General features: G+C 48.1%; 1 protein-coding gene across 4 annotated transcripts in view; it reads right to left on the reverse strand.

Moving 5' to 3' along the window:
* Window positions 1-400: 400 nt before the first annotated feature.
* Window positions 401-22287, reverse strand: part of CERS3 (ceramide synthase 3) — an 87348-nt gene continuing 65461 nt past the window's right edge. For all 4 annotated transcript variants that reach the window (XM_066355085.1, XM_066355083.1, XM_066355084.1 and 1 more), the window contains 2 exons: window positions 18295-18448; window positions 401-776 (listed from right to left, as the gene is read on the reverse strand). In XM_066355085.1, coding sequence (XP_066211182.1) covers window positions 603-776; window positions 18295-18448 — 328 coding nt within the window. In that variant the 3' untranslated portion in view covers window positions 401-602. The remainder of the gene's footprint in view (window positions 777-18294; window positions 18449-22287) is intronic.

The raw sequence follows: 22287 nt of genomic DNA on the forward strand, positions 1-22287 counted from the left end.
GCATTTCATGGGAACTGATGTGAGGCAGGCGGGGCAGCTATCATTATTCCCAGGGAGAGGTGAGGCAGCCAGGCAGAAGGTTCAGAAAAGCCCAGGGCAGAAAGGGGCCTGTGAGCCAGGACCTAGTGTCCTGGGCTGACCCTCCTGCCCTGTCCTGTCCCATTGCCACCTCTAATTCATCTTGGGGACATGAGCTGCCCTTTGCGGCCAAACACACCCGGAGGACGTGGGTTAACGTGGCATGTCTCACACTAGCTGAGGATGGCCAGGCGGGCAGTGGAAAGGCCCACAGCCAAGTGAGCTCCTGACAACGCCACGGGCTCCTCTAGATAAACACAATTAGAACCCAAATGGTTCTCAGGAGGAATCTTTGAAATCTTTGACCAGTCTGAGTCCTAACTGCAATAAATTCATGGGAACGTTTATATTTAACATCTTAAACAATTCAACAACATTTTGTTAAATACATCTTGGGGGCAGTTAGAAAGAGGAAGGGCAGGATCTGAGGTCCCCACGAGTCCTGCGGGTCACAGTGTGGGGGCAGTGTGCCTGGCTCTCAGCAGCCTTGCCACACACCGCCCAGGATCCACGTGGGCTTCAAGCTAACGGCCATGCTGACCGTTGGGGATGAGGTTTCTGTCGGCCCCCAGCCCATTCTTTAAACAGTCTCTGTCTTTGTCTTTGGTGGCCTCTTCCTTCTCTTCCTCCTCCTCTTCCTCTTCCTCTTCCTCTTCTTCATACTCACCCTCATCATCGCTCCTCACGTCCTGGGTGTTCTAGACAAAGGGAATGGGCTATGAGTGAGAAGCTCCCAGCAGGCCTTCAGTGAATAAGCAAACAAGCGGGCCCAGGTTAGAGCTACACCCCCTTCAAAGAAAACCCAGTGTCCAACCACGCAAACATTCTCCAGGACAGGACACATCATGAGACACAAAACAGACCTGAACACACGCAGAGAACTTAAGCCAGGCAAAGTATGCATCAAGTCACCACAGAATTAAACTGGAAGGCACTATCAAATCTGTGTAGGAGAATCTCAGAAACATGGGAGTCTGAGCAACACACCAATAACCAATGGGTCACAGGGTACCTCTCAAGAAATATTAGAAAATATTTGAAACTAAAATGAAAATGCAATATTTCATAATTTGTCGGATGCAGCTAAAGCAGTGTTTCTAAGACAATTTATAGCATTAAGTGTGTATATTAGAAGAAAAGTTTTAAATAGGTTGGGCTTGTACCTTAAGAGACTAGGGGGGGGGGGGGAGGAGCAAAATAAGCCCAAAGCAAGCAAAAGAAAGAAAATGATAAATATATGAAATCAGAAACAGAAAAAATAAAACAAATAAAACCAATAAACCCAAAATCTGATTCTTTGAAAAGATCCATAAAATTGATAAATCAAAAAAAAAAATTGATAAATCACTAGTAAGGTTGGCAAAAAAAAAAAAAGAAAGAAGGCAAAAATGACCAGAAAATAGAAAATAGACTGGAAATGCCCATCGCTCCTATAGGTGTTCCAAGACTAACAACAGAGTACGGTGAATGACTCCATAGAGGTATAGTTCACAACTTAGATAAACAGACTGATTCCCCCAAAACTACAAACACCAAAATTCACCCAAAATGATATAGGCAACCTGAATCATCATACAACTATGAAGGAAATTACATGTGTACTTTAAAATTTTCTGAAAAATAATTAACATTGGGTCCAGATGGTTTCACTGGCAAATTCTATGAAACATATAAAGAAGAAATAAAATCAAATCTCCACAATGTCTTTCACAAAGTAAAAGAGGAGAAACTTAATTTTTTTCTGAGGCCAGAATCACCCTGATACAAAAAAAAAAACGGACAAAGACCGTGTAAGACAACTATAGACCAATTATCTCTAATGAACATAAACATAAAAGTCCTAAACAAAATATTTCAAATCAAAACCAGGAATGTGTAAAAATAACAACACACCACAATAAAGTAGGATTTGTCCCAGTAATGCAAGGCTGGTTCAATATTTGGAAATCAATAAATTTATTGTATTAATAACCCAAAGAAGGAAAAATAGATGATATCAATTGAAGCAGAAAGTCATAAGACAAAATTCAACATTCATTCACGATAAAAACAAACACCTCGGCAAAGACTAGATGCTCACATCACACATAATGGAGAAAGACTGAATGCTTCCCCCTAAGATTAGGTGCAAGGCGAGAATTCCCCATTCAACACTCCTATTCAATGTGGTTTTGGAAGTCTCAATGTAATAAGGCAAAAAAGAAAGAAAAGCCAAACAGATTGGAAATAACAGTTTCTACTGCAGATGACATGATTATCTATGATGAAAATCCCAAAGAATCTTTCAAAATAAACTCTAAGTTTAGCACTAAGATTGCAAGATACAAGGTCAACACACACACACAATCTCACCTTCTAAACACTGCTGTACTATGCCAAAATATAGTATGTCCTCAAAGATACTGGGTCCTAATTCCTGGGACTGGGCATGTTACATTCCATGGAAAAGTTTTCGCAGATGTGATGCAGTTAAGGACCAAGGGATGAGCAGGTTATTCTGGGTTATCCGTATGGGTCCTAAACACCATCACACGTGTCTTTCTAGGAGATCAAAGGAGGATATGACACTGCGGAGAGAAACACGAGGACAGAGCAGACTGCAGTGCTGTAGCTACGAGCCAAGCAGTGCTGGCAGTCTCCAGAAGTCAGAGGAAGCAAGGAACAGACTCTCCCTAGAGCCCCTAGAGGGGACACAGCCCTGCCACGCTTTGATCTGGACTCCTGTAAGAGAGTAAGTTCCTACTGTGTTAAGACTCCAAGTTGGTGGGTATTTGCTTTTAGCAGCCATTGGAAACCAACACAACCAGCACTGTCCAACTAAAAACTGAAATTCAAAAATTAGCAATATTTACAATAGTTCCAAAAATAAAATAACTTAGATATAAATATAACAAAGCATGTATAGGACCTATAGGTAAAACCCTACAAAATTCTGTTGAAAAAAAATCAAGGATTTAAATAATTGGAGAGACATACTATGCTCGCTGGTGGGAAGATTTAGCATAGTAAACATGCTAATTATCCCCAAATTGACCTATAGATTCCACATGATACCAACTAAAATTTCAGGAAGATTTCTTACATAGACAAGCCGACTCTAAAATGTATAAGGAGAGGCAAAGAACTCAAATGTAGCATAGCTAACGCAGTTCCAAAAAAAGGAACAGAATTGGTATTATTGAGGGAAACAGTTGTCCCCTCGAATAAGACAAACTAATGTCCCTTATGTGACATTCTTGAAAAGACACACTGTAGGAATGGAGAACAGATCAGTGGTCACTAGGAACTAGGCTGGAGGAAGCGTTATCTAGGGTGAGGGAATTGCTTTGGATTCTGACTATGGTGATGACTCCACAAATCTATACCTGAGTTAAAATTCACAGAACTGTATACCAACAGGAAAAAAAAATCAGTTTTAAAATAAACCCTAAAAGGTATTTCTTTCTTAGAAAACAAGACGGTTTTTCCACTACACATTTGCTAAGTAAAGTATTACTCGTGTGGGCACATCCTGATCGTCAGATTTTTTGTTGGTGCCAACTAAGATAGATGTCTTCTATTGTCTTTAGGTGGGGACTCCTTCAAGGAGTTCTTAATGGTGGGGTGTATGTTTCTCCTCTCCTGCGTTGTTCTCAGAGCTGTGAGGGAAATTCTAGAATAACATCGCCCTGCGAGGGGGGTGGCGGGCTGGCTGCAGATCAAACATCATCGCAGGAGACAGAAGATGGTATGAGCTATTAAAACAGCACTCGGGACTCAGGCTCGGGGCGAGGCCAGCATCAGACATGGCCTCACCCTCCACACCGGCTCGCAAACATCTCTATCTGAACCCAGACCGGGAAAGAAAAAAGCACATTCCTCACACACCACTTTTCAAGACAACATCCATAACCACATGAGCTACTCTTTCCTTCTGTGACCTGTGGAATAGCACTGCCTGCCTGCAGAGATTCTTAGGGTGCATAACCAAACCATTCCTCTGTGCACAATCTTCACGCAAATGTGGCTTTTGAGAAGGGCCAACGTCTACCCACTCGTTCTGCTGGCTTCTTCACAGTGGCTAGCGTCACGAGCTTGTCTCTGTCCATCTGCTCTTCCTCCACAAAGATGCAGGAAGGGCCTCAAGAGACCCAGGCAGCAGTGAATGCCGAGGAATGCCCTGGGCGTCTCAGCCGTGACCATAGATGCGGCAGAGGAGGACACCCTCCCCACGGCTCGCCAGGAGTCGGGGTTGCCGTGCTCCCCTGCACGAGGCTTCTGGCAAAGGGCCACACTGGCTGACACATGCACATGCTCTCGCAGAGGTGCCGCTTGGGCCTTCTCTTCTTTTCTCAAAAAAAGTTTGTAGGGAACAAGCGGAAATTTGAATCAGGAAAAAGAAACTGACACCTCTCTGGTCAAGCTGTTGGAGCCTCTCCTGCCCATTTGTCTGGGACCCACAGAGATGCTCTGGCTGAGAAGCAAGCTGGGCAGGGTGCTCCCCTCGCCCTGAGCCACATTCTCCAGCGCCCTCCCTTCCAGGAAGAGGTCCTGGGCCAGATGGAGCCCTTGGAAATGTATGGCGCCCCAGAGTCCCAACGGTGGGGGGCACCACTGGCTTGTAGGGAGCAGTGGCTAGGGATGCCGGACACCCCCAACCTGCACAACGTCCAAATGTGCTGCTGGCCCGGCATGTGGGTGAAGTCCCGTCTGTTATCACCCGAGCCCAGACCCCAGGTCCCCTTCAAATCCAAGCACAGTAATCCTCGCATGGTTTTAATATCGTCTCAATTTCCCAGGAATGCAACTGCGCCCATAAATCAAAGGAAGACTATACTTTTTCATTGTTGTTTGGAACTTCACAGTTTCAGACAACCAAGCCTCCAATGGCAAGGCTCCCCGTGATGCCCGGGTACCCCACGCAGCCCGCCCAGGCCACCGGGGGTGGCTGCCCCTCTCTGGTCAGCCTGCACACCTGTCAGCAAACACGGCGTCTGTTGCCATTGGCGGACTGTGGAGGGGAGTCACGCACACATTAGACGTGAAGTGCATATTTATCAGAAACGGCTTCCATCTCACTTTTTTTTAGTACAGCTGTGGCGTTATATTGCTCTTTGGAATTGTGGTTAGAGGTCAGTCGTGTGACTGGGGATTTGATTTCAGGCCAGTGCAGGGGTGCAGGTCCAGCAGCACGGGAACCGCTGCCAGCCATGACGAGTCAAGTTCAGAAAGGCTCACCTAGGCGCGAGAGCTCGTCTGACGTCTGACGGGTGTGCAGCTGCAGCACGGGAACCGCTGCCAGCCGTGACGAGTCGAGTTCAGAAGGGCTCACCTAGGTGCGAGAGCTCGTCTGACGGGTGTGCAGCCGGGTGCACACAGACAAGCCTGAGTGATGGACACTGAAAACTGTGTGGTGTTCAGCGATAGAACCCCGCACTGTATCCATTCTATCACGTGTCCCGTCCACGCTGTGACAGGAACAGCTGCGAAGCCCTGAAAGAGGCTTTTCCGTCACTGCCCTCGAAGAGCTCTGTGCCCACCTGCTCACCCTCCCCCCAAACCCTGGGACCACTGGCCTTTTCACTGTCTCCGCAGCACAGTTTTGTCTTTTCCAGAATGCCGTGTAGTTGGAACCAGACAGTACACAGCCTCTTCAGATTGTCTTCTTGTACTGAGTGATACGCTCTGAAGTCTCCCCGTGCCTTTTCACGGCTTGGGAGCTCACTTCCTTTTAGTACCGAAGAACAGTTCATTGCCTGGATGCACGGTCTGCCCACCCACTCACCTGGGGCACGTCCTGGCTGCTTTCGGGTTCTGGCGACTAAGAACAAAGCTGCTCTAACCGTCTGTATGCCGGGCGCTGGAGGGGGCAGTTGGTGTGAATAGCAGCGTTCTTTCTCACAGCAATCCTGTGGCAGAAGCCCTTCTCTTTAGGAGAGGGAAACTGAGGCTCAGAGGGCCTAAGTCACTAGTACAAAGCCAGCCACACAGAGGCAGAGAGAACGGAGACCCTGGTCTAAGCTCAGACACCCTGAGCCACAGTGCTCCATGGACCCCTGCTGGCATCGTCTGTGTGACAGCTTGAGAGACAGGGTCCCAGGAGGTGACACACGGTGCTGAGCCCGTCTGAGGTCAGCTCCCTCCCCTCTCCTCCCACTGAGCTGAGCACCAGCCACCCCTCACACCTGCCCATCCTGCTCTGACTCGGACCTTGGCTCCATCAGGACAAACTTTAAGGCACAAAATCTGAAATAACAACAATCACCCCTAATCAGATGTGCCAATGGGAGACAAACCCTGATGTGCTTTATTCCATTTAATTTCCTTTAAAAAAAATAATGGCAGAGATGAATGGAACGGATTTGGTGACTTTGCAACCCACAGTTTGAACACACCGGCTGAGGTACGCTAGGGAAAGAGCCCTTTCTAGTTAGCTGACATCAGCAGACTTTGAGGTACAGACTGCATTCCATTGGCCCTGGCCGGTTGGCTCAGTGGTAGAGCGTCGGCCTGGTGTGCAGGGGTCCCAGGTTCGATTCCCGGCCAGGGCACACAGGAGGAGCGCCCATCTGCTTCTCCACCCCTCCCTCTCTCCTTCCTCTCTGTCTCTCTCTTCCCCTCCCGCAGCAAGGCTCCATTGGAGCAAGGATGGCCCGGGCGCTGGGGATGGCTCCTTGGCCTCTGCCCCAGGCGCTAGAGTGGCTCTGGTCACGGCAGAGCGATGCCCCGGAGGGGCAGAGCATCGCCCCTGGTGGGCAGAGTGTCGCCCCCTGGTGGGCGTGCTGGGTGGATCCCGGTCGGGCGCATGCGGAAGTCTGTCTGTCTCTCCCCGTTTCCAGCTTCAGAAAAATATTAAAAAAAAAAAAATTTCCGACAGACTGCATTCCAGAGCCTGCAAAGCACCTTTTTGCAAAGGCCTCTCTTTTCCTGTAACTGCAACGCTCAAAAGAAATAAAAAACAAGTCAAGTTGGCCCTAGAGGGGACAAGAGCTCTGAATGCTTGCTCTAAGGCAAGCCACGTGTTCCAGAACCCTCCGTCGGGAGGTGCGGCACCGCACTAGCAGCGAGCCCAACTGGGAATCGTGATAAGGTGCCGAAGAATTGCAAAAAAATTGTTAACATTAGTATTTTAAAAGGAAGAGTCAGGCCTGACCTATGGTGGCGCAGTGGATAAAGCGTCGACCTGGAAATGCTGAGGTCGCCGGTTCGAAACCCTGGGCTTGCCTGGTCAAGGCACATATGGGAGTTGATGCTTTCAGCTCCTCCCCCGTCTCTCTCTCTCTCTCTCTCTCTCTCTCTCTATCTATCTATCTGTCTCTCCCTCTCCTCTCTAAAATGAATAAATAAATAAAATTTAAAAAAAAAAAAAAAAAAAAAAAAAAGGAAGAGTCAGGCCACCTTACCCCTCCTCTCTGAAAAGAAAAAAAAACCTAGAGAAAGAGATTAAAGGGGCAAAAGTTAGTAACCAATCATCACTGGAAGGACTGAGGCCACTCCTTGCTAGACAGCAAAGAAGGTAAAACTTACTTGAAAACTTTCTCTTCCCCATCCTTAAGAGTCTTTAGGAGACAATGTTTACATATCTTAATTAAAGATTCCTACACTGATTCTAACTCTTCCTCCCCTCCTGGAATCCTGAGAGTGACAATCACCTCTAGACAAAGGGATCGCGAGCCCACTCCCCCTTGCTTGAAAACCTGCATTCTGTAACATTTTATATGCTAATAATCATCCCTTTTGCAATTCTTTATATGTATAAAACTTGTAAATTAAGCAAGCGGGGACTAGCCCCAACACTTTTAGCAAAGCTAATTTCATTTAGCTTCTCTCCTTATCCTAAGTTAACCATTTTGTTGTGGCAACAAGGATGGGTGGTAAACACTAGAAGATTTGGGAATGTCTTTGCCTGGTATTTAAAACAATTATCACTACTGTGTTATCTTGTGGTCTTGATGTGCAAGAATGCTTCTTCCTTTAAATAGATCCTATAGATAGATGTTAGTAACTGACTATTGTAACATGCTCCCGCCTTACCCACCCCAACCAGTACTTGATTTTGTATAAAAGAAAGCTCAGAACTGTATGAGAGCCTACATGATTTGGGACCATGCCCCATGTAGCTAGCTAGCTGGTTAATTAATAAACTCCTCAAATTTCCTCTGTAACCTACCTGGTGTCTCTATGTAACCCGCAGACTGCACTACTTTATAACAGAATCAGCCTGTTTCCTGCCTCGTACCCCACCCCCCTTACCTCTCTGCAAGCCAGCATCCCTCCCTCCCCCACTTCTTGTCACTGGGCTGGTAGAATGTGTCTCCTGGAAACTGTGGGCCCCGAATCCTCCACAGATCTGTAAAGGTTCAAGCAAACACCTGTGCAAAGAAGGCCCCACAACCTCTTTGAAGAGTGATGGGCAGCTCTGGGCTCAACAGCCGCAGGGCTGTGGCCGCCTGGAGCCCATCCCAGTGCACTGCTCACTGTGCCCTCCCGGACTGGACCACTGAAGGCTCCAGCCGCCACCCCAGAGAACACCTCAAGACTTAGAAAACTTTAGATAGCTTTCTTTCTAGAATTAGCAAAGATATCGAGCATTCAACTGAACTTGGCCTGGGTCTTCTAGCCTACGTTATTAATGATATTATTCATTCCACGATTGGAAGTGAGGAGCCACTGAGCCATTTCACCCGCAGGTGTTGTAAAGTACCAAAGGCTACAGAATTAATATTAATATTTTAGGAGGCTTGGAGGACATTTTATTAATTTGGGTTAAGGTGTGAAGAGAAATTGTGAGAATAGTCTCTGTACTGTGTGATTGGCATAACCAGGATGGATCTTGCCATTGTATTGTAAATGCAAAGGGGAGGAAAACATGGATTCCCAGACATTCCACCACACCTGTGGGGAAAGGGGTGAATGGCTAGCCAGGTGCAGGAAGAGAAAAGCCAAAATAAATCTTTTCTTATAGCAGTGAGCCATTTGCGGGCATTTGTCCCCACGGAAACTACCTCTCTTATGTAAATGCATGTGGTTAATACCTCTGACTCTGGACAGAGAGATGGCGGATGAACACTAGAAAATATAGGAAGGCCTTTTAATATGTAAAGAGATATCTTTTCTACCATTGTGTTGACTTGTAAATTTTGTTTTCTCCAAAATGATGTATGGTTTGCAAATTGAACGTGATCCTATCATGTTAAAGGACATATGACTATAACCAATAGTGGTAAGGGGCTCCTAATTGCAATTTTTGCTTCTGTACTTCCCACTTACAAAACTATAAAAACTAAGTAGAACAAAGGGCCAGCGCGCTCTCCGTCAGATTTCTGTCGGAGTTCCCGCCGCTTGGCCAAGCTAGACAATAAAACTTTAATGTGTAAATGACGGACTTTGCTCCTGTCTTCCATATTTCGGGTTCCTCCGAATTTGGAATAACAGAAGTGCATGAATATCATTTTTGCAAAGTCTTTTAGGTGTCCTCCCTCCTATCTGCCAGCCTCTCCCTTCGATTTAAAACAATGATAAAAAAATGAGGAAGAAGTTACTTGCATAGGAGAGACTGTTAATTAATCTTAATAGGGGCTGTGAAGCCTGACCAGGCAGTGGCACAGTGGATAGAGTGTCAGACTAGGACACGGAGGATGCAGGTTCAAAACCCCGAGGTCGCCAGTTTGAATGTGGGCTCATCTGGCTTAAACGGAGGCTCACCAGCTTGAATGAGGGGTCACTGGCTTGAGTGTGAAATCATAGACATGACTTCATGGTTATTGGCTTGAGCCCAAGGTCGCTGGCTTGAGCAAGGGGTCACTCACTCTGCTGTAGCCCGCCCCCCCGCCCCCGTCATGTGAGAAATCAATCCGAACAACTAAGGAGCCGCAACGAAGAATTGATGCTTCTCATCTCTCTCTCCCTTCCTATCTGTCTGTCCCTAACTGCCCCCCCTGTCTCTGACACACACACACACACACACACACACACACACACACACACACAAATAGGGATTGTGGAGCCCCTACGTCACTCCTGAGAGTGTCATCTGCTTGGCACTCCGAGGGCAGCGAAGGTGTGCATCTTGAGGACGGGGCCAATGAAATCGCAGCCATCTGAGAGCATCCCCTCCTCAGAGAGAAATACAAAACCCTGAAACTGGGACCAAAATCACTTCCCGCAGATTAAAGTCACGTTGAAGCCAAAACTCCCCTCTAAAGGGCATGTTCTCGGGGTAGGTGCACAGCGAGAATGGCCCAGTGGAGCAGCTCTGAAGCACAGGACACACGTCCAACTTCTCCCACTTGTCCTGCCTGTTTGGAGGGCTCGTGGGAAAACGCGTGAACCTGTCAGATTACAGGGTGATTAGCTCTGGCTGCTGGCAGAGCTGTCCTACACAAAGTGTCAGGGCCCTGACCACCGCCCCCACTCCCGCTGTCCCCAGTAAAGAGTCAGCGCAGTGTCTCCAGTCTGGTAAGTCTGTGGATCTTGGCTCCGAGTGGCTTTAACACTGGCTTGGTTTGCTCGTGGTGCACAATTTGGGGGACTGGTCTGTGTGCACAGAGCACCTCCTCTTGAATTTCAGAGCCAGACTCAAAAGAGGCTTTTTAAATTGCTTCAGTTCACCAGTGTAAAACGGGATATGTTCCATTTTCCACTGATGTGTTGGTTTTTTATTTTTCATTACCCTGGCTGTATCAATGTATCTATTTTCCTTAAGGAATGATCTCACTTAGCAAAGGCTTACTGGCTTTAAAAAAATGAGTTTCTAAGAGAAAAAGTAATTTTCAGGGCCAGCTGGGTCCCGGGGGGCGGTGGTCAGACTTGCTCATTTTTCAGATGACATTAAAGCCACAGGACTGGTCCCACCGGCTGAGTGACACAGCTCAGGGGCAGCAGGTAAAACACATAAAATATCAGAGATTTATAAAAATCCATAGATATCTTTCACAGTCTTTATGTTACCTAAAAATAAATTTAAAACACACCAGGTCGTGGTAATCACCAAACTGTGTTGGATGCATGAAATGATTTGACCTCATGAGCGTGATTTGCTTCAGGGATTTAATTAAAATTAGTGTCTCCTCTAAATTGCCACATTTTGCAACCTTTAGAAAATACCTCTAGATTCTACAGCCTGAAAGTTCCACAAAGTTTAAGCAAAGATATGCAAACTGTTCTGAAAAACAAATGACTAGGACTTGGGTAAGCAACACGTAGGAAATAACAATAGCACGAGAGAAGCTCTGTACCTAGTCCAGAAACTGTGCGTTATAATCGAAATAAAGTTTGTTTCAAATATGAGCGTACAACAACAACAAAACTCAGCTGCACCACTAAGAAAGAAAAGTGACCTAAGAGGACAGAGAAGCAGGCAATTCACAGATGAGGCAATGCTGTTGACTAATAAAGGATGGAACATCCTCAATCTTAGAAACCAGGAAAAGGCAAAGAAAATCCTAAACCTATCAAATTGGTAAATGCCAAGAGTTGGGCAAGATGTGGGGAAGAGAAATTCTCAGACACTTGATTTGAAAACAACTGTTTGGCAGCATCTAGTAAATTGGGCTCAGGAATTCCACTCTGAGAGAAACCCTTCTCCGTGTCCCAGGACAAACATACGGACACTCTGGAGGCGTCGCCTGCACAGGGAGGATGAGCAGACTGAGGAACTCACAGGACAGAGCACTCACGGGATGGAACACCACCAGGTCTGTCTCTTAGTGAGACGCACATCTGCCCTTGTCTGTATTCCACACAAATGACCGCGAGGACAATCATCTTGAAAAATGAGCTATGTCTCTAATTCTTCAGAGAAATGTATAGTAATTATTTAAGGAATTCTGTTTTTCTCCAAAGAAAAGGATCTCCAAGTGCTTGTTTCAATAGTCTGATTTTTCATTTAGGAGAACTGTTTAGCACAGAACATCTACATAACATGAACGTCTACTGCTCTTGTTAAAATGTGCAAAAAAATATGTGCAGAATGGGGGTAGTGAGGTCATGTCAACCAACTTCACAAACATGGGAGGAACCCAGAAATCTGGGCAGTTAGAAAGCAGCCCCATACACAGGGGCTATCCACAGACACCTGTCCAGGGGTGGGAAGCACACACCCAGCTGGTCTCTAAACTGGGTTCAGGGGTTCTCACCCCGAGAGGCAGCCCAGAGTCACTTCAGTTGGAGGAAGAAGAGAAGGTCAGAAGTTCCAAGGTCTGTGTCCCAAGCCCACTGATTTGGACTGATGGCCTCAGGACCAGCCTGTGAGGACTGTTCTTTTAATTCTCTCAGGCACAGGTCACTCTAGTCCATGGTCATCGACACAGCCAGAGTGGCACAAGTTGGTCTAAAGTAAAAAGGGGCACCCTGGGCAACCCTCCCGGTGGTGAGCAGTAACTCTTGTTCTGTAGTGGCCCTGAGTAGGGTTTCAATCCTCCCCCAGGGGAAGTATCTATCCAGCAAAGTAACAACTCTTTTTAATGAGCAGGCATATGTAGAATGCTCCTGGAGTCCTTTAACAGGCCTTTTACACAAAAGGTCCTCCGAGACGTTTAAGCACCTGCCACCAAATGTCACGCTTTCCCATTCTTAAACAAAAGGCTCAAAGGATGAGTTGACTGAGAAAAATAAAGTTTAACAAGAAGGGATGTGACGTACAGCAGAAATCACCACCATCACCAGACAGAGGAAATGCGGCTCTGCTCGTGTGAAACAGACCTCGAGGTTTTAATCCACTCCAGGCTCCACAGGAATGAACGGTAGCTCGGAACACAGCTCTGCTAACAGTGGAAGAGGGATTTTCACCAGAAGGGACGTCAGACCTGCCTGACTGTGTGTCAGTCAGCCCAGACCCACAGGAACCCCGGGAGTGAGCTGGTGGGTGGAAGAGACTCAGCAGCACACTTAGGAGGTGCGGCTGCAAGACCTGGAAGTGTGGCATCTGCAGACAGAGCCACGGGTGATGGCGGGCCATGGCGGGTGGCACCAGAGGGCCACCAGGCCGTCGTCTGCTGCTCCGTGCCATCTCCACGGCTGAGGCGTCGTCAAGACGACTTGTGAGATGTGGATAAAGATAACAGAGCGAAGTCTGTGATGAGACTCAAGTGTGAGCCACACTAAAGACAAGTGGAGAAACACGCTTGTTCTGAGGACATCAGTTCACAGCACAGAGCTGCGGGGACAGGGAGGAAGGAGGACAGCATGGACAAGCCGGCCTCCGAGGTCCAGGCTCCGTGGGCGTGACTGCCCGCTCCTGGGTAACCTGGGGCCACGCCATGTGACTGCACTCACCCTCCCTTCCCTGTCTCAGGCTCCGTGGGCGTGACTGCCCGCTCCTGGGTGACCTGGGACCACGCCATGTGACTGCACTCACTCTCCCTTCCCTGTCTCAGGCTCCGTGGGCGTGACTCCTGGGTGACCTGGGACCACGCCATGTGACTGCACTCACCCTCCCTTCCCTGTCTCAGGCTCCGTGGGCGTGACTCCTGGGTGACCTGGGACCACGCCATGTGACTGCACTCACCCTCCCTTCCCTGTCTCAGGCTCCGTGGGCGTGACTGCCCGCTCCTGGGTGACCTTGGACCACGCCATGTGACTGCACTCACCCTCCCTTCCCTCCTCTATAAAAGAGATCACACTGTGTGTGCAAGTGAGTGGCACACAACACAGTCGCCACACCTTGCGGAGAGATGCTGTGGCAACCCAGCAGATGTGTAGGGCTCTCTTTCGGATTCTCTACTTCATGTCGGAGCCGAGTGTGTAGTGGGGAAGAATATTCAAATGGGAAATGCCTTAAGCCAAGCAACTCCAAACAGTTGTTTCTGTTATCATTACACGTCCACAAATTCCCCTGCTGTTTTTTGAACAGATTATTAAGCTGGTTAACTCATATTAAGAAACCTAAAATATAAAAGGATATCATTTTTATAATACTGTATTTCAATGGTTAGTCTCTGTGGTATTTCTAGGTCTTTCTTCTGCAGCAAAGGGCAGGTTTTCCATCCAGTGTCACCCGCAGCAGAGATCTGGGCTCCTGAATGGTACGGACATCTGAGAGGGCATCCGAAAGGACCCTGCAGAGTGTGAGTCATGACGCTCCGCGGGCGGAAGACAGCTGAGCCAGCTGTCCCTGGAGCCCCTGGCCGCCAGCCGGGGACTCTGACACCTGATGTCAGTGCCAGCACCGTCTGAGCGGAAGGGAGAGAGAGCCTGACTGGGAGCCAACTGCCAAGCCCCTGGGAATTCACAGGCGCTGACTGGGCACAAAGAACCCAAGTGATTGGGGACAGTGCCAATGACAATGGCCACTAATATTTATCACAGGCTTACTAGGGGTCAGATGCAGGGAGCAGGGACCCTACAAGGAAGGTAGTGACATCGTCACCCCATTTCACAGGGGAGAAAACCAAGAGCCTCTACTCTCAGCTGGTACCCTGACTGCTTAGTAGGAAGTTATTTGGGATTTAAAAAATTATTATAAAACATTTTCTTATGCTTGTAGGAAGTCCAGAGTAAGTGAAAGGGTTTGTGCTGCATTTTTGTTTTTGTTCTTGCTTATTCTGTTTGATTATGTATTCACTACTTTTTAACTCCATACAAATATATTTTTTTTTCTTTTTTTTTTTTTTTTCTTTTTTCTGAAGCTGGAAACGGGGAGAGACAGTCAGACAGACTCCCGCATGCGCCCGACCGGGATCCACCCGGCACGCCCACCATGGGGCGACGCTCTGCCCACCAGGGGGCGATGCTCTGCCCATCCTGGGCGTCGCCATGTTGCGACCAGAGCCACTCTAGCGCCTGGGGCAGAGGCCACAGAGCCATCCCCAGCGCCCGGGCCATCTTTGCTCCAATGGAGCCTTGGCTGCGGGAGGGGAAAAGAGAGACAGAGAGGAAAGTGCAGCGGAGGGGTGGAGAAGCAAATGGGCGCTTCTCCTGTGTGCCCTGGCCGGGAATCGAACCCGGGTCCTCCGCACGCTAGGCCGACGCTCTACCGCTGAGCCAACCGGCCAGGGCCATACAAATATTTTAAATTCATTTTCTAATTATTTCAAATAAAGAATAATTGTCTGAATAAAAAGTAATTAGGAAAGGAGAAGTATTACACGGTCAGAGACCCGGGTTCTGGTCTTGGCTCTGCCATGCGGTGCACGTGTGACTGGTGGGGCCTCTGGCCCCGTGTGTGTGAGCAGGCTCCTCTCTCGCTGCAGCTCGGCGTGTGCAAAGCGTCGCCTGGGAGCGTCAGGGCCGCCTGTCAGAGCAGGTGGCGGGGGCAGGCGGCCCAGGGGCTCGCTCCTCCACCCTGACCGGACAGCTCCTTGACCTCCAGGTCTTGGCAACGCGCCAGTCGAAGATGTCCCAGCGACGTGCTTGGGTTGGCCAGTGCCCAGTCTGATATTTACAAAGGAGAAAATAGAAGCTTGAGGGTGATCCAGTTCTCTTAAGTAATGTCAGGGAAGGCATGCTGTCACCTCCCTCTGAAGGCAGCACTCGTGCTGGCAAAGAGAGGAACAGGGCAGCCGCAGCAGCCGTCACACCTCCCGCCATGCCGTGTGGCCAGTGGCTCATCAGAAACTGCCGTTCTATAGGAACCGGTGCCTGGTCTCGGGCAGCGAGAAGCCTGCTAACCATGTGAGTACTTGTTAGTGCCCTGGGATTACGGGGATGTTGTTAATTTAAGGTATTCAACAACAGAAGCAACTGGTAGGTTCTCATTCATTATACACGTGCAGCGATCCTGCTGTTTAGGAAAAGTCAGACAGACGTGACTATTTCAGAAATCCCTCTTAAGAAGTACAATCACTTTTGTCTTTTTCAGCCTACCATGCAAACTCATGGAGACTGTGGAAAGACTAGTAAATTATTTTGTAACTTTCCATCCCAGTGTGGTTTGTTTCCCCAAATTATGTATTCATTTGCACATTAAAAATGACTGACTAAGGGCCTACCAGGCAGAAGAAACGTAAAGGAACAAATTCTCCATCTCTGTTACAAGATTTAAAATAAATTGTAGAAGTCCGTCGGCTTCTTTACTAAATATCCAAGAATCAGTCACCTTCCTAACAATCGAGGTGTGTATTCAGCGCTCCACGTTCATTAAACAGCGTTGAACACTGACCTGTCGGTTGTCCTCTAACAGTCTGGACTGCCACCTCTGTCCCCCTTGGCCCCTGTACAGGGCAGCCGTGCCTTCACAGCGTTGAACACTGACCTGTCGGTTGTCCCTCTAACAGTCTGGACTGCCACCTCTGTCCCCCTTGGCCCCTGTACAGGGCAGCCGTGCCTTCACAGCGTTGAACACTGACCTGTCGGTTGTCCCTCTAACAGTCTGGACTGCCACCTCTGTCCCCCTTGGCCCCTGTACAGTGCAGCCGTGCCTTCAAACAGCGTTCTGTAAAAGGCGCTTTACGGACTTGGAGGAACAGGCTGAGTTCACAGCCAGCTTTGCCACCGCCGTGGAGAACGGCGTGCACGTGTGAGCCAGCTGAAGTCACAGGAGCGGCCGAGGAGGCGCGGGGGCCTCCGCACTGCTGTCAACTGGCAATTGGAAACAGCTTTTCCCGAGCACAGCATGAGAGCAGGACTTCCTGCCCGCAGCACCTGCCTGCTGGGTTGCGCACTGGGCCTGGTACTGCCCACTAGAGATCAGATGGAGCGAGAGTGTCTTCTGGTCTGCTCTGCCTGGAGCCCTGTCCCTCCAGCCCCCACCCCCGGGCATGTGACTACTGTCACTCACCTGTGACTACTGTCACTCACCAGGTAATGAGGAAGTCGAGTCTGCCTGCTAAGGGACAGGAGCACAGGGAAGGCTTGACCCAAAGTTAAGACATGCTCAGGCCAGTGTCCCCCCTTCCTTCACCCCTGGCTGTCCTGTCGTCTAACTGCTCAGATTCTCATCCTTATCTCAGTTACTTCAGCTCTATCCGCCCCTTAGAGACAAAACAACCTTGGCAGAGATCACAGAAAAACTACTCAGGATATTCATAAACTAGAACCAGTCAATGAACATGGTTCTTGGCACACCAACCTCAATGGAGAGAGTCTACACTCAGGAAAACAAGCTGAAGTCAGTCATTTAGGTTTTTCAAAAAATGAAACTTCCAGGATTTGGTCTGCGAGTCCCCCGGGGGTAACCCGATTTCCTGTACCTCTGTCTAGATCTAGAAGTAAGACATGGGAGGTGGTCAATTGTCGCAATGTGCAATCCGTTGACAACTCTTCAGGGGTCACTGAGACAGTGACAATGTACAGTAGGAAAATGACTCAATCAGAGAGTTGATCAAAAATGGGCTCATCAAACAAATGACCGGCATACCCTTTACAAACATGTCACTCGTTCCGAAGGTGATGCGCTGCTACGCTACACAGGGGTGGTCACGTGACCCGCCATGGGCCCTCTGTGACCTTCACCTTGAAGGAGCCTTGTGATCCTTCCATGTATGATTTCCCACAGAGGCTGTGACCTGACTTTTTATTTTTTACTTGTATTTAAGGCTCAAGTCAAGTTCCCGCTAGTCAGTGAATCTCCCCTCAGCCCTGGAGTCGACTTCTCTTTTGTCTCATAGACATCTCTGGGAGCCCCCTGGAGCACGGGACACTCAACGACTCAGGTGTTGCTGGAGTGTAAATGGTCCCCCACTGGACGCCTGGCTGTCTCCCCAAGGCCAGCAACAGCCTCTCACTCCTGTCTGCACCCTCCTCTCCCTGTTCTGAAATTAAGTACCAGAACTGAATTTGAACCAAAACAAAATTTCTATTGTCTAAAATGTATTATCGATTTGTTATTTAAGAAAATAAAAAGAAAATGTTTTCAGAAAAAAGCACAGCCAAACAATGTACAATATTTCCAAGAACAGGAGAAAACCTGGGGAGAACATTATATGCAAATCAAGTACTCCCCAAAAGTAAACCTAAGCCTCTAAAATATTGTTCAACTGTCCCCACAAAGCTCGACCTGAACAAGAGCAAAGTCAGACCCATTAAGGCATTCTTTAAAAGGGGCAATCAATTTTTAGATACAAATCTTTTAAGAGTAACTTGTCCTCTAATAACAGAAATTTCTTAAAAGTACCTGAGACCTACTTAATGAAAAAAAAAATCTAGCTAAATGTAGGGAAAAGTTAATAATGATGAAATTGGGGAAAAGAAAGAATTCTGGTTGACTATAAATTAACTGGAACGTGCCACGTCTCAGCCCCACCTCCTGCCTGGCGCCGAAGCCTGCTGGTTAGAGCGGCAGGACGTGGCAGCCCTTACCTTCGAGAAGATACATCTCTTGAGCATCTTCAGGATGAAATAACCCCAGTACAGGTGCAGGACCTGCAGCACCATGAGCTGCAGGTTGAGGAAGATGTAGGAGAAGAAAGGCTCGAGGTAGTGCATGGGGATGACCAGTGTGCAGTACAGAATCCTGAAAACCGAACAGAGGGCAGTCGTCAGAGCCAAGTACTCCCGAATTTTCCCCGAGAAAACAGATCCGTTGTTTCCCAAGGTACCCGGCATTGATTTCATTTCTAACGATGTCCAGAAAATTCTCAGTAGAAAGCCGCACGATAATATTTCCTTCGATATCATTATTGGCAAGTTACAGAAAGCGCATGGTCTGCCTCCGGGGAGGCAAGTTGGAGTGAGTGGAATTTTTATAGCCACGCAGCCTGCACGCGATGTCCCTGCACTTCGGTTTCCTCTGTGCACACAGAAGAGCACACACTAACCCTTCTCACCGTCCCAGAGGCGGCGAACAAATCAGATAATGCACGTGTCCATGGCGCTACCACTGCAACATGACAGTCTCACTCATCTGGCGTCAAAGGTGAACGGGAGAGTCTACAAAAGTCAATTTTCTGGGTCAAAGAGGCTTTGAAAGAAGCAAAAGTCCTAGTATTATTTCTGCTTTCTGAAGTGGGCTGCACACTTTATCCATCTGAACTGCCATCAATGGCCCAGGACACATGGCACCTTCAGATGCCATCACAACAGGGAGGCCTGTCCAGTCGCTTCCCACACGTCATACAAGCCTACGACTGCAGAGTTCTTGGATAGGTTTGTTTGAAAGTATTTTATTCTGATTATAAAAATAATTGACTCGTATCAAATTGGAGAAATAAAAAAAGGGAAAGTTGCCCATAGTGCCATCATTCGAAACAAACGGCATTGGAATTTTGGTGTGTGTGACCTCTCCATTTTATCCCATACATATGGATTTTAATTTTTTAAAAATGAAGAGCGGGGCCCTGGCCGGTTGGCTCAGCGGTAGAGCGTTGGCCTGGCGTGCGGGGGACCCAGGTTCAATTCCCGGCCAGGGCACACAGGAGAAACGCCCATTTGCTTCTCCACCCCCCCCACCCCCCCACCCCCCCACCCCCGCTCCTTCCTCTCTGCCTCTCTCTTCCCCTCCCACAGCCAAGGCTCCATTGGAGCAAAGATGGCCCGGGAGCTGGGGATGGCTCCTTGGCCTCTGCCCCAGGCGCTAGAGTGGCTCTGGTCGTGGCAGAGCGACACCCCAGAGGGGCAGAGCATTGCCCCCTGGTGGGCAGAGCGTCGCCCCTGGTGGGCGTGCCGGGTGGATCCCGGTCAGGCGCATGCGGGAGTCTGTCTGGCTGTCTCTCCCCGTTTCCAGCTTCAGAAAAAAAAAAAAAAAATGAAGAGCAGGTAAAATTGACTATTTTTTGGTGGGCAGTTCTATGAACTACAAAACATGCACAGCCACCTGCAGAGCCGCCACCGTGGTTAGGACACAGAACATTGCTGTCACAGCCTTGGGCCACCCCTGGTTAGCCACACCCTCCCCCATGCCTCACAATTGGCAGCCACTTAGCTGTGCTCTGTCCCTTTAATTTCATCTTCCCCTGAAGGCCATATAAACGGAGCCATGCAGTGTGGCAGCTGTGACATGGCCTCCCTTCACTCAGCACGTGCCTTTGACCTTCACCCGAGCTGCGGGGGAGGGGGGTAGCGGCTGCGTGTTCCTCTGCATCTGCTGAGTGGTTTTCCATTTTATGGATGCACCATGGTTTGTTTCCCCGTGTTTCACAATTATGAAGAGAACTGCTATAAATACCCACGTAGAGGTGTTTGTGTGAACATACGATTTTACTGCTCAAAGATAAATACGCAGGGTGGAAGCGTTGGGTGTTACACTGTAAGTACACATTTAACTTCAGAAGAAACTGAAAACCTTTATGAAAGTCATACGTGTGGGGTTTTATGTTCAATTTCATTTAGCTTTAAATCAAAAACATTTCACACTGCTGGAACGTCCTGGTGCATACAGACTCCCCAAAGGGAAAGTTATTTCTTTAGAGGTGTGTATTTCAAATGTGAGGTTACTGTTTCAAGGAGCATATTAAAAGTATACAAGTTCGGGGTGTATATTAAAAGCTATTAAGGTTTTGCCAATTTCTCCCCCAAAGTTATAACAATTTATAAGGCCACCAGCAATTCAAGCAAGAAGAGTTTCAATGGACCACCAACCAGTATCAAATGGGTTTAAAATTTAACTTAAAAAACAAAACAATTTCAACTTTCATTATTTGCAAAGCTGACATCTCCCTGTGTCTGCTCAGTAGCTCCATTTCTTCTTTTGTGAGTGATCAGTTCTTTATTCAAAAACCAATTATATGAGCCCTGAACTCTGTATAACAAAGATAATAGCCACTTGTCCATTTTATTTACGGAAACATTTTTTCTAAAAATTTAGGAATTACAGCAAAATATAAAGAGGTTAAATAAAATTCACCTAAAATCTCACAACTCACAGGTAACCTAGTATATTTTGGTGAATCTAATTTAAGATCTCTCTCTTTAAAATAGTCTTTAAGGTACTTTTCTTCCTTTCCACATCACTGCATGAATATTTTATGTTGAAGTTTAATGAGGTGGCATTGATCGATAAGCGTACATAGGCCACATGAGTTCCTATCTCAGGGATCACACTGTTCACATGACTTCTGCACCCTGCTTCTCTTACTCAGTGATGCTGCAGAGAGTCCTCCATGTCAGAGACTGTATTCTGCATGTCAGGGGGCAGAGAACATTTTGTAGAGGAACAGACCGTATTTCAGGCCTCTGGGCTGTTTGGTCGCTACTGCAACGACTCGATGAACACACTAGCCAGTGGGTGTGGCTAGTGCCAATAAAACTTTATCAACACAGTCAGTCAGTAGGCTAGACCTGGCCTGTGAGCCATCGTTTGCCAACCACAACTAGATAGTGCTGATGCAGCAGCTACATTGAAGCCCATTTATAGATGCCCTAATTTATTAATTTACTTAATCCCTTAGTGATAGACATTCGTGTTCTTTGCAAATTTTCATTACGTTGCAAAGAACACTGCATGACAGCACCAGCTTTGTCAGATCTAGACCAACACCTGCTTTTTGTCAGCCTCTGTCTAGAACGTTGCATGGCTTATAGTTTATTTCCTGTGAAGTGAATATTTAAGAAAATTACAAAGAAGAGAAAATACATTTTAAAAGATTAACTGAAAAAAAAATTGCGTATCAGTGGAGCTGTGCACAAGGTCATGTTCTCCAGGGGTCAACAGGAAGTGACAGACAGAAAGTCTATGGGTCGTTCTGATGGGCTGGGTCTTGGGGCAAGTGCGTGCGTTATTGTGTGCTCAGCCTAAAATGCTCCCTCTCAGCTGTCCTAATCCATAATTAAACCGTGTCGTAGATATGTATCATGTATAAGAATCAGTACTGTCCATGGTCTCGGGCCTCCACGAGGGTCCTGCTCATGGTCTCGGGCCTCCACGAGGGTCCTGCTCATGGTCTCGGGCCTCCACGAGGGTCCTGCTCATGGTCTCGGGCCTCCACGAGGGTCCTGCTCATGGTCTCGGGCCTCCACGAGGGTCCTGCTCCTGCGGACCTGAGTGCTGAGTATCACGGTGGCGACAGCCGCCTGCCCACTGCTGCAGAGGGCCTGCATTCACAACGCGGGCAGATCATGTGGGGGTGGGGGGGAGCAGTGGCCCCACCTGTGCAGAGGGGAGGAGGCTGCCTGCAGAGGGAGGGCCGGCTCAGAAGGAAGGGGGGACCCCGTGCTGCCTGAACAGGCTCTGCAAGAGGACAGAGGGGACTGGGGCCCCGAGAGAGGGACAGGAGCTCAGAAGGGAGCATCCCCTGTGACCCTGAGGACAGCAGGTTACAGGGCTGCAGGGACATTTGCAGGACCTCTTTCTATGGATCTCAGTGTCCTCGCAAAAGGACGGTCCAGTCTCTTGACCTCAGTTTCTTCTCTCTACTA

This window comes from Saccopteryx leptura, chromosome 13, assembly GCF_036850995.1.
Source record: "Saccopteryx leptura isolate mSacLep1 chromosome 13, mSacLep1_pri_phased_curated, whole genome shotgun sequence".
Lineage (NCBI taxonomy): Eukaryota > Metazoa > Chordata > Mammalia > Chiroptera > Emballonuridae > Saccopteryx > Saccopteryx leptura.